Below are 12,967 nucleotides of genomic sequence, written 5' to 3' on the forward strand. Positions count from 1 at the left end.
TTTCTTGAAATTGGAACCAGAACCGAACCATATATGTTTGGAACCGAACCGAACCAGAACCATATATAATCGGTTCGGTTCTGGGTTTACTCGACCTTCACCAAATGTAGATATTTTGCCTAAACGTATTTATAATCGGTTCGGTCCTGTTTATATATGAACTACAAAGACTAACATGCATGAATTTGGAATAATCAGGCACAAATTTGGGCAATGCAAAAATTATATATGACCTACAAACATGCACAAATTTAGAATAATCAAGCACAAATTTGGGGGGTGAATTAAAATTTTAAAGGCAAAGCAACACGTTAAAGAGGGGTGAATTAAAAGGGGGTGGGGTGATTTTATCAAGCGATGAGGCATTGGGTTTTAAGGTGAGGGTCGGTTCTCGGTTTGGTTTTCGGTTCCGGGATCCCAAACCCAGAACCGAACCGAATTTCCATCGATTCCAGGATATCAGAACCGAAACCGAACCATATAAATATGGAACCGAACCGAACCGAACCATATGTGCCGGTTCAGTTCGGTTCCTCGGTTCGAACCAGAACCATGTCCACCCCTATTAGGAGCACAGTAGTAAAGTTTGGGTTGAGGAAAATATTTAAAAAAAATCTAAAAAATGGTCGCGAAGATTTCGGGGAAAAAATTTGTAACTATTTTGTGATCAGGCAGTGTTGAGTAACATATACATGGAGACTTGGTGTATCATTCGTCATATAAACCACTATATATACATTGCTGATTATGAGTGAACATACACATGCACTTACACACTAACATACATAATAGAATTGTGTATGTGCGTGGCAGTATATACATGATAATATGTGTAATGGGTTGTAACGGGGAGAAAAGCCACCTCGGGATTCTTTATCCTCGCATACACAGGCGTCCCATGTAGTGCCCCAACCTAAAAAAAAATACAAAAAATATATTCAAAAAATGCATAAATAAAAATAAACACAAATTTAGCGTGTGAAGGAACGACGGTTGCTGTGAATTTGGGGCCCACCATTCACACCCAAATTGTGATTACAGCACCCCAAACTCCAGAAAAAGAAAAAAAAAACTATCAACAAAATAAAAATAAAAAGAAAATAACAGAGAAATAACTAACCAAATTCAATATTTCTGTTTTTTTCCTCCATTTCTATTGGGTTTTCCCAAATCCACCCCCCATCTTTCCAGAGGCGCCCTAATGCCCCAAAATCGGCCGCCTCTTTGTACCGGGATGCCGAAACGTTACGGGTACGAAGATCTTTTTTTTTGAATAATATAGTAATCAGAAGGGAGATATAGGAAGAGAGAGTTTTAGAGTGAGACGGAATCGTCTAAGAATCGCTTCACGATGTTGACGCTAGGTTCCATCACGTCTTTTTTCCAAACCTCCAATGAACCGAATTCATCTGACGCCAACGCAGCACGGAAAGAATCTGTACCGTCCATCCTCCGCAAATCCCATCCGGCCGATCTCAACCGTAAGATCTTTCCCAACTGACGCTTCGCCAGCTGACACGTGTTGTCCTTGATAGCCCCCACCGCTTCCTCGAAAAACTTTCGCCTACCAAAATCTCCCTCGGGCCGAGGGCTCCGACTATTGTAACACTTTGGCGGGAATCTCTGAAAATATCGGTCAAATTCCGGCACGCCAATCGCCTTCCTAAGCCCGACACGTGGCGTAACGGCCAATACGGGGTCGTAAATTTCGGCTAACTCGGGGAACATTCCCGCGTCCAGCATGTCCTCGACCCTTTTTGATAGATACTCGAAAAGTACCTCCAACGACACGTCCACCCATAAGAAGCAGATTTTGTATCGGAATTCGGACGTAACGGTATCGGGTTCGTATCGGTCGGAGACAAGGGCATGGATGAAAGAATTGGAGCCGCCGGCGATGATGGGGAGGCGATTCCGAGTGGTTATATCGTTGATGGCGGAATCGGCGAGTGAGCGGAAATCGGTGGGGGAGAGGTCGAGGTCGGGTTGAAAGTCGCCGAGGAGGTGGTGGGGGATGCCACGTCGGTGGGGGAATGGGATTTTGTTAGTGGTGATGTCGAGACCTTGGTGGAGTTGGATTTTGTCGGCATTTACGATTTCGGAAGGGAATCGGAGGGCGAGGTCGACGGAGAGACGGGATTTTCCAGTACCGGTAGCGCCTAATATGATGACGAGTTTTTCCTTGCGACAGTCCATCCGGGCCCATCTGTTTTTGTGGTGGGGGGTGGCTGGGAAGAATGGGAGGGATTGAAAAAATTGATCTCGGCAGGTGGTGGTGAAGGAAAGTATCATAGAAGAGAGAAATATCAGAGAGAGAGAGAGAGAGAGAGAGGAAAGAGAGAGTTTTAATGGGTTCTCTTTATGGGTTTTGTTTTGTTTATTGGTTTAGAATGTGTGAAGAGAAAGAGAGAGAGATAGGGAGAAACGAGGCTCTCTGTCTGCAGCATCTGCACGCCAACTGTTTGTCAGAAATTCCTCTCAGGGGAATGCCATTTCTTAACGCTCATTTTCTTTTTTTTGTTCCGTCTCTCTCTCTCTTTCTTAATGTAGAGATATAATCATTCACTTGCTTCTCTTCTTTCGTCTTCCATTCATCTCCCTTCTCTCCATGGATTAACAGATTTCATTTCACACAAAACCCACATTACTAAAACTCATGATCACAAACCTTTATATATATATATATATATATATATATATATATATATATATATATATATATATAGATATATATAATAATAATATTTGTAGACGTTAGAAGCTATAGCCACGAGGCCTTTGTCATTAAGGAGAAAAAAAATAACATTTGTTATTGGGGAAGGTTTCTTGAGTTTTTATATGATACCTAAGGGGAGGCGAGGGGAGGGGATGGGACCAACCATGCCTTGGGACCCTTGGTGGGACCCATTGCATTTTTGAGCTTCTACACATGGCCCTGACGCTTATGCGACTATCACCCACATGGGCCAAATAAATAGATTCTGCCCCCTTTGCTTAAACTGTGTCACCGCTTTTAGTGTGTTATAAATTGCTGCATTCATGCTTCGTTTGCCCAAAGGGGGATAACTTTCTTCTTATATGTTTTAGGAATAACATTATTTTCTATAGCCATACATTATATTAATTTTATCCTAAGATCTTATTATTGTGTGCGTATCTACACTGTTGACTCATTGTTGAACAAATCTGAGACCCAAAAAAGACTGAATGAGATGAAAGATATCGATCTTTAGACATGTCTTGCCTCATCAAGACATGTTTGTCTTTCAACACAAGTTTTTCATTTCAAGTCATTAGACAACATAAAATTACCATGTGGAAAGAGCACCCTAGACAGCATAACAACCCTTCATATGGAACATGCACACAACATATACAACCACAAAATTAAAAAAAAAAAAAATTAATATTTTAGCATAAATGAATTTAATCTACTTTGCCTATTCATCTCAAAGTTAAGAAATTTGCATTACAAATTAATATAGACGTTCACGGTTGACTCTTAGGTATTTTATTCTTTATGACGCATTTTAATTTCTTGAATAGCTCCTTTAAAAATTTGAATTTTGAGATAAATATAATTTAGCCTTTATGATAAAACCCATGAAAATTAAGAATAATATTCAATAATAACAAACATATGTCTAATATCTTTATAGATTGCTGTCCTATTTGCTCTAAACAACTGGTATTTTCTTGATGTAGTGGCATTGCTATATAAGCCATGTCTTATGGTTACGGGTTGTGTGGTTTTCTTTGAATTTTCTTGGCCGTGAGATAAAGATAAAGGGGAGTTTTGTAACCCCAAAAGAAAATAGTGAGGCTTTTCTCTTGTGGGCGCAGACACATTGCTAAACGCCTAAACCACTTAAATCTTGTGTTAATGCTTTGTCTGATTGTGTTTCTTGGATCTCTTCTTGACATTTGATATACATCGTGTTTGATCCTATTTTGAGAGATTGATAATCAATCTCTCATTTTTCTATAATACAAAATAGAGAAAGTCACCAATTAATTATATTCAACTCAACCGTAATTCAAATTTTAGAGATGAATTTCTCTCTTTCACTATGAAAAAGAATCCTGTACGTATATATAGACCTTAATTATAGATGTTCTTAGATCTATTCGATATCTAGAGCTCTCTACAGAGTTATAAGTGATTAGACTTCCTCTAAAATATTTTAGGAGACGACACTTCTCTCATTTCCTTCTACCAAATCACGGAAGTCTATGAAAACATCCCATGCATGTAAAATAAATTGACAATTAACTAAACTCATGGAGAAATTTCATTCAAATTGAAAAGATATTTCATCATAGACTCCTCTTTAATCGTACGAATTGAATATGAATAATGCATGTTGAATATTTTTAAACGCTCGATAAACATTTTTTAAGTGCTCGATAAACATGGGCATGCTTAGGCTTCTGAACTCACCAATTCAAATTCCAAATGTCCCTAAAAACAAAAATAGAAGGAAAAGAAGACTCGAACATAACTATTTATGATACTTGTCATGTTGATGTGTAATTGCCTTTGTTTTTTCTCGAAATTGTAGTTATTTAATTGCTTTGCTTAGGGGAGGGGAACATGAAATATAAGTATGTTCATAGTTTAGTAGACACCTAGGTTTGCCAATTGAGAGCTACTACAATGGACCCTCACACTAGAGAACTGTCGTTTTGTAAAACTCAAAATCGTTACCTTTCTGACCTTTTTTTTTGTTTTGAGTTAGGTAATTAGTTTAAGATTATAATATTATTCTGAGGTTACAACGAGATGATGCTGTCTCCTATCAAAACCTTGTAAAATACTTAGCAACCTGTAAGCACATGCGCTTGCATGACATGACATGAGAGAGGGTAGGTTAGGAGGAAATAATTAAGGGAAATGATATATCCACCCGCTTTTTTACTTGGGACAGCCATCTCTAGTGTAAAAGAGTTGTCATAAATACACTAGAGGGGCTGTCCCAGGTAGACAAAGGCGGCGAATAGATAACTTCCAAATAATTAATTAGATAATAATTTGGCTAATGTATGAGAAGTAGCTAGACTCCCACGCTTAGCTAAGTCAAAAGGCGTTGGATTCAAGTGTTACTGGTAACGGGGCTTAAATCTCATAAGGCTACAAGAAACACGAGAGCACGCGTTCTTGTCGTACAACGCATGCTATAAAGAATTTCAAACAAACCCCAATCTAAAAAAAATTATAGTGCATATGCAATTGAAAGCAAAATGGGTGTCGTGTTCAGTGGGGGTGATTTTTTTAGTCAAAATTAGTATCAATCAATTCGTTGAGGAAGAGACTTATCTGATGGCTTAGGTGAGTTGATTAGACCGATTTGACAGTGCAGAAAGAGAGAGAGAGATGGGTATTGATTTAAGATATTAGGGGGTCAATTTATCACTGCGCTAAAAATGTTTTATTTGTGTAAATGAGTGTTTTAAAAGAGAAGAAAAATACTTGGGAAGGCTAAAAGTTTAGTTCAACATAAAAAATTGAGAAAAGTGAAGAGAGGTTAATAAGTATCCCTCCACTTTTTTCACTTGAAATTCAAAATTACTTTTGCAAATGGTGGTCCGATTGTCCGTGCATGCATGACATGGGATGTAGAGTATTTTTTGGCGCACTTTACACTTCACATCATCACGAGGAGAGATTGTAGCGCTTAAATTTCCTTAGATTTGATCTAAGACGTTGATCGTGATCTTGATTGATAGGTGTAATCAGATGCGGATTGATCTCAAGCGGGGGATGTCACGGCCTTGGACCTTACTAAGCCAACCGTGCCGGCACTTAGCACTTTTCACCCCATTGGTGATGCTAAGTCAGTCTATCAAGCAGAAGTGGGCAACCCAAGTAGATGAGAGAGAACACAAGAGAAAATAAATAAGTTGTATTGCCCTAGAAGAGAGAGCTTACAAGTTTCTGAAGTTATTCACAAATGAGGGTACTCTACCTCTTTTATAGGCCTTAAGGGGACATTCTAGATCCCTTTCTACATACTTCTTTCTCTACATTATTCTAGGAATATTTCAAGTATATTCTTTACAAATGTCTACCCCTCTTCCAGAATATTCACACACTCCAACTTCTAGAGCCTTCTACCCTTCTACCAAGCTCTAGAAACTTCTAGAATAACCTGCATAATTGTAGAGTACTCTACATAATTCTAGAGATGGTTCTTCTACGTTATTCTAGAAAACCTAGAGAACTCTTGGAGGTTCTAGAGTGTTCCAGGATCTTCTTTTTAAATCTCCTTTGCTTGTGGATGATCCATTTAGTCCAGGGCGTTACAAGGAGCAATCTAGATCACAGGATCATGTTGGGATGTGATCGGGCGGTTAGACTTGATCGGGTGCGATCCAGATCGTATGAGAAGTGTACGATCGGATGTGATCTAGATCGTATGATAGTGAGAAGCGGGGTACCAACAATTGATGTGATTCAGGCCAAAATCACATGAGAAGGCACAAAAAGGTATATAAATAGACAAAAAATACACCGTTTGTGATAGAATCTGAGATTCCATTGTAGATACCATTCTCTTGAGATTTCCATAGCCTTCTTTCTCACTCTAGAATTTTCTAAACTATCTTTTTAATCCATTTTCGTTGTTTTCTTTCGTTTAATCTGTTTTCTGCAAAAACATAAACCTGTATTTCAGACTTACCAAAATTCGAGTGTATTTCTTGGGTCTGTTTCTGTTAGTGAGTAACAACAATAGGCACATATAGGTATATAGGTCTGCTAGACTTCATTGTATCTTGGACACAAATTCAAGGATCCCGACATTAGATTAATTACTCGAGTGGTAGGATCGAATGTTGTCTTAAAGAAAGCGACATCAGTAACACGCTCCTTAAGCATAATTTATTTTTTATCTCTACCAAAGATTCATCATCCTTGGAACAATTTCATCAGCAGAAGGAAATTGGATCAACCCGGCTGATTCAATTAACAAGTACGTAAATTTTGAGATGTTAATCCTAGCCATGGTTATTAGAATTAGATGTTAATATTCGGTTCTACTATGGAAATTAGATGGAAATGTCAAAAAAAAAAAGAAGCTATCCCAAATGCAGCAAAAAAAAGTGAGGAGAAGGTTACTAAGAGAGGAAGTCAAGACCCATTCATGAAAGAAAATTTTGCTTTCCTATTTCACCAAAACACTGCCTCTGACATTAACTCTTTCATTTTAATTTTGTGGGCTGTCTTCAATCGTCCACTGTAAGATTGTGAGTTGTTTTATTTCTCTCACTTTTTTAACTCTATTCTTCGATCATTTACATTTTGGGAAGACTACTCATCATCATCATCTCTCTTTCTCGTTATATGTAAATATTAAAAGCGACTGAAGTTCAACACTTCTACTTACATCTCATAAAAGAATGGAGGAAGTTTCTCCGACCAATCTGTACCCTACATGTGGAATTTGTTCAATGATTGAAACTGATGATTTGGCAAGGCCCATCAATGATGGACCCCTTTCCTAGTTATTGAATTGATTGAATGATAGTGACCATCCAGTCAACATCAGCCGTGGATTGTTGATCATTTTACATCTATTCATTTGCAAGCCATTGATGAAAAATATGGCTAGAATTTTCTAGCAGGCCCGACACAGATGACCATTGGCGTAGAAGAGGCTGCAGAACAATTTTTAAAGGACTAAGGTCAAAAGAAGTTGGATCGGAAGATCAAAACTTCAGGATGGCCATGACTTTTGATCTAGACATTTGATAAGGATGCAAGGATGATCATATATTCGTTGGAATCGTCTCGGCCCGCACTACTATTAAGAGAGCAACTGATGGAGTCCGTTGTGCCTCTACATGCAAGATCTTATGTGGGTTACCGTTGATCTAACTACATGCAAGATCTTATGTGGGTTACCGTTGATCTTAGATCAACGGTCTATACTGATGAGTAAGATCAAGTATGAAATAACCGGATTTACCCATGACCAATTGATCGATAAGGGGTATAAGGGAAATCACTGTAGCTTATCTTAGTTAGAGGCAATAGAAGATCCAGACCAAATCGATCAACCATCATAGTAGACTGAGGTAAGGATCTAATCTTCTTTTGTATTCTAGTAATTTGTATGGTTAGATTAGTATAATTCCCGATAGATCTAGAAAACCAGCTTTGATTAGTTGTGTTTATGTGATCATGGCATTCTAGAAAATCAGTTTTAATTAAATCCAATTGGGTGTTTTAAGTGAACTAGGTTTGCTTTTACTATTTTTGGAAATTTTATTATTTATTGATTTTGTTAGTTCCTCTTGTGAAATTCAAGGTGTTTCTTTGAGGTTGTCGATGGTGATCTTCTTCCTACTCTGTGCACCGCAGAAGTGGCATATGTGTATATAACATAGATTGGGACAAGTAGACAGAGGATGGAAAGCATTTAAAAATCAAAAATCTGTTACATGGAACTCTTCTATTGACCTAATTCCATGCTGGATTAGTTTAGTAGTTAATTATTTTAATTAGTCTATTACACTATTGACCTAGTGTCATTATCTATATCTCACTCACCACTCTTTTAATAGCTTTTTTTGGTCTAAACCCATCTTTATTGCCATACAAATCCAAGTTAGTTAATTAAGATACATCTTATCTAGTTCTATTTAGCTCTTATCAACTTCAATTTATCTTCATTTCTAAGCACCATACTTTTAAAAATTAAAATGCTTCTCAAGAACAACTAGCATTAAAAGCCATAGCCCCCTACCTTCTAATAGGACAAAGCCTTATATTAGTGTTTGTTGTGGCAGCAACCTCCCTTCCCACGGCTACTGAAGCTTAAAATAAGGGAGATTGGTTTCTGTACTACCTTATTTTGATAATGGCACTTCTCTTTTTAATTAAACTTCTCTTGTTGGCTGTTGATAGCTATTCAAGATTTGTAATAGCCAATCAAAAAGTGAAAAATAAAGTGGTGTCAATGTCAAAAAGTTTCAAGAATTGTAATAGCCAACCAAAAAAGAGTGAAAAATATAGAGGAGTGTCGATGTCAAAAGGTGGAATTACATGTCATAATAATGATAATAATAATAAGGGATTTGCTAGGGTCCATTGCAAGAGGCTTTTCACGGCTGGTCTGTAGCACATGAGACCAACCACCTCGTGATTGGAGACAAAAGTTGTTGTTGTCTTCATTCACGAGGTGGCTTGTCTGATGTGCGACAGAACACCCGTGAAATGCTTTTTGAAATAGGCGCTAGCAATTCCCTAATAATAATTATAACTACTACTACTAATAGGATTTGCTAAGCTCCATCGCAAAAGGCTTTTTGCTCAGTCTCCATTCACGAGGTGGCTGGTCTGAAGTGCGATTGACCAGCCGCGAAAAGCCTTTTACGATGGATGCTAGCAATTCCCTAATAATAATAAGAAGAAGAACTACTACTAATAATAATAAGAAGAACTACTACTACTAATAATAATAATGGATATGTTAGGGACCATCGCAGCGGGCCGGCTGTTGCATGAGAGAGCATCCACCTCATGTGAATTAAATGAATTAGACAAAACTTCTTGAAAAGTGTTAGCACGGTCCCTAGCAAATCCCTAATAATAATAAGGGATTTGCTAGCATCCTCCCAGAAGGCATTTAACAGATGGTCTGTCACATGTTAGAGCAGCCACATAGACTCACTTTTTAGCGACATAAGCTCACTTGTCATATCTCAGAGCAGCCACCTCGTGAATGAAGACAAAATCTGCTGAAAAGCAAGCCTATGTGGCGGCTCTAACATGCGACAGACCATCCGTGAAAGTCATTTCGCTGCTCATTTTTGCAGTAGAGAACAGCCACCCCGTATGTATTAAATGATTGAGACAAAATCTGCTAAAAAGTTAGCTTGTGTGGCTGATCTCTACTGCAGCACTGAGCCGCGAACTGGCTTTGGGCAATTTGCCTTGCAAATCCCTAATAATAACAGGCTACTAATATTTTCACTACCATGTTTGGATAATGACACAAACTTGCCTTTTCCTTTATTATTTAACCAGCTGCGAGCTGTCCATAGCTATTACAATTCCCAGAAAGCTATCGGCAGTGCAGACATCAGTGCCCTAATAATAACAGCAATAGTAGTGTCACTAAAGTTAAATAGGTCCAGCCAATATATCTCGTCATCAAATTGAAAACTTTCTCTTAATCATATTGAATAATTAATCAAATACAATAGCACGGTGGTGTGAAAATAGGTGTAAGCCATCGATAATTAAAAATATTTTCACAACAATGGTAAGCCCAACCAATCATGATTACCGAAATAACAGGATTTATTGATTGGCAATTTCTGGCTGACTTTCGCAGGAGAGAACATCACACCTCATGAATTAAATGAATAAAACAAAACCTGCAAAAAAAAAAAGAGTCTATGTGGTTGTTCTCTCGTGCAAAAGTCAGTCGCGAAATAGCTTTCAATATGATGTGAACTGTTGCATATAAGTTGTTTTTAATCGTCAATGTTCAACATAAAAAATGACACATCAGAGGATCTTAGGATTGAATAGTTGGCATGATCTTTGAGCGATAAGAGATGCAAAGGAAGGCTTAAAAATGAAAGGGTAAGATTAATCAAAGGGCGCACTATGCCGTAGTGAAGGCGCCGATTGTGCCATAGAAGCATTAATCCCAACTAGGATAGTAAAGGTTTGGTTTTAATATGGGTTTGGAGGATAGCGGAAAATAAGAAATATCAAGAGGTAGGAGTGATTGCTATCAAGAGTGGAGAAATATCATGTAGAAACTCTAATCCCAAATAATGTTATGTTTCTAAATGTAGTTGGAGAAAAAAATAAGAAAAAATAATTGTACTTGGAGCAAGACGTGTAATTTGCAAAGGGAAATGATATCTGCGCTAAGTGTTTTTGATAAATATGTGCTCCACGTGTTTGTTGTGTAGTACTTAAAAGGATGTCAGAGGATGCTACGGTTCTCAAAAAGCGCTTAAAACCCTTTAAATGCTAGAGGACAAACAAGTGGAGCGCATGTTTGTCAAAACACTTGGCGCAGATATCATTTCCCTTTGCAGATTACAAGTCATGTTGCTATCAAGAGTCGAGGCTGACTATTGACATGTCATACATGAGGTAGGAGTGATTAGATGAGCGGGGAGATTGTGCATTTTATATTCGAGGGAACTAGGTTGGTAAGTTTGGAATCTGTGTTACTTACCAGTATTTCCGCCCCCTTTTGTTTTGCCTTTTCCAGAACATTTTCCCTCCCTTTTGTTTGTCTTTTCCTGAAAATAATGTTTTTGTTTAGAAAAAGACAAACAGAGGATGAAAATGCTAAAAAAGCTCTCTCTCTCTCCTACAATCTCTCTTTTTCACTAGAGAAATGCCACTTATGTAATGATGTAAGAGGATTAAATGAAAAAACTTTGTCAATGCATACATCACATTTCACTTGGCGCAAATATTAAATATCTTGGCTATATAAAATAGACCACTCTATATTATCCCACCACATAATTGCCTGCTGTTGTGAAAAGAAGCCCAATTAACAAAGAAGAGATTGGACCCGAGTATTTTTAGTCGCATTATTAGCAAGGCCCTTAAACTCAAATTCTCAGTATTTGCGCGCAACTGTTGGTTGCTTACACAAGCTCTAGCAAAAGACATTAGAGCCAACCTAGTCACAATAGAGCCTATTAGACTTAGGATTGTCAAGGTATCAGACCCAATGAACGTCTTAACATGCTCACAGGAGGGAGTAGGGGTAACCATGAGAGAATGATAGTTTTTTTTAATATCGGGAATTTATGTAGGAACCCGGCCTCATCTGAAATTTTATTGATAAAATAAAAGAAGTACAAGAGGGGGACTGCAACCTTAACTCAAAATCAAAATAAAAGAAAATTACTTACAACGAACACTATGTATGCCCGAAGAGTCACATCTTAAAGTGCCCCTGGCCTTTCTAAGAATGTCGTTGCACTCCCAGTATGTATATGGCTCTCTTTTCTTTTACATGCAATGTCAGCAATCTGGTTAGCCTCTATGAATTGACGCCATACTTTCGATCTCAAATCTAAAACCAAAGACTGAAGCTCCTGCCAATAATAGTTTATGGACCATGGGGATCCTTCTTGTCAATGATCATATCGATCAGTCTGCTTCAAGCCAAATGTTAGATAGACCAAATACTTGACAGTACCTCAGCCCATCTAACATAATTCTAGTCTCCGCCTGCAAGTTAGTTCAATTATCATTAAAATGGGAGAGAGCAAATACAATCTCACCTTCATGGGTTCTTATGATTCCTCCTCCACCAGATATGCCAGGATTGTCTTTGGAGGTGCCAGCCGCATTCAATTTAAACTCATTCTTCTTGGGCTTAATCCAACTTCACTTGACCCGTCCTCGAAATTTTCACTGGGTTAGGCATCAGATCTATAGCCCCAAGGTCTTGTAAGCCAATGCAAGAACTTGACGACAAAAGAAAAAAGAACCCGGAAGGGGATAAACCTCAACACCAATAAAAACCTTGGTGAACCAACGTCTTTGATGGCAAATTTATCACCAAGGCATCCAATAAGACAAGTGAAAGGTGCAGCCTTTTCTAAGTAAGAATGATGTCGTAGACTTTGTAATTAGTTTTTATTTTTTATTTTTTGTTCTGTATCTTTGGGTTTTCCCTTTCGGGTGTCCCTTCTGTTTCTTTTATAATATATGCCATTTCAAAGAAAAGAATGATGTCGTCGACATATCAAGAAGGATGGCCCCTGCGCAAGGATGACACGCACAAATCGAGAAATGGTCCAAATTTAACCTTTGAAAAAGAAAAAAAACATATACAAGAAGGATCAAGATATGTTCAGCTTGCAAATGATAACCATGGGCATAGCAATCAGAGTAGGAGCCAACAAATCCAAGACTGTATAGAGAAATACATTCAGACATGTGTACCAGGAATGCAGAATCTGCTTGAGATCG

General features: G+C 38.0%; 1 protein-coding gene and 1 pseudogene across 1 annotated transcript; one reads left to right on the forward strand and one right to left on the reverse strand.

Moving 5' to 3' along the window:
* Positions 1 to 1,262: 1,262 nt before the first annotated feature.
* LOC143882692 (adenylate isopentenyltransferase-like) lies at positions 1,263 to 2,619 on the reverse strand. The gene has a single exon (XM_077386143.1). It carries the CDS (start codon positions 2,290 to 2,292, stop codon positions 1,315 to 1,317), a length of 978 nt encoding a protein of 325 aa, XP_077242258.1. The 5' UTR covers positions 2,293 to 2,619; the 3' UTR covers positions 1,263 to 1,314.
* A 10,057-nt stretch (positions 2,620 to 12,676) lies between these two features.
* LOC143885660 (U6 spliceosomal RNA) lies at positions 12,677 to 12,802 on the forward strand (annotated as a pseudogene).
* The last annotated feature ends 165 nt before the right edge of the window (positions 12,803 to 12,967 follow it).

Source organism: Tasmannia lanceolata, unplaced genomic scaffold, assembly GCF_043159265.1.
Source record: "Tasmannia lanceolata isolate RefF3 unplaced genomic scaffold, GAP_Taslan_0.1 ptg000008l, whole genome shotgun sequence".
Classification (NCBI taxonomy): domain Eukaryota; kingdom Viridiplantae; phylum Streptophyta; class Magnoliopsida; order Canellales; family Winteraceae; genus Tasmannia; species Tasmannia lanceolata.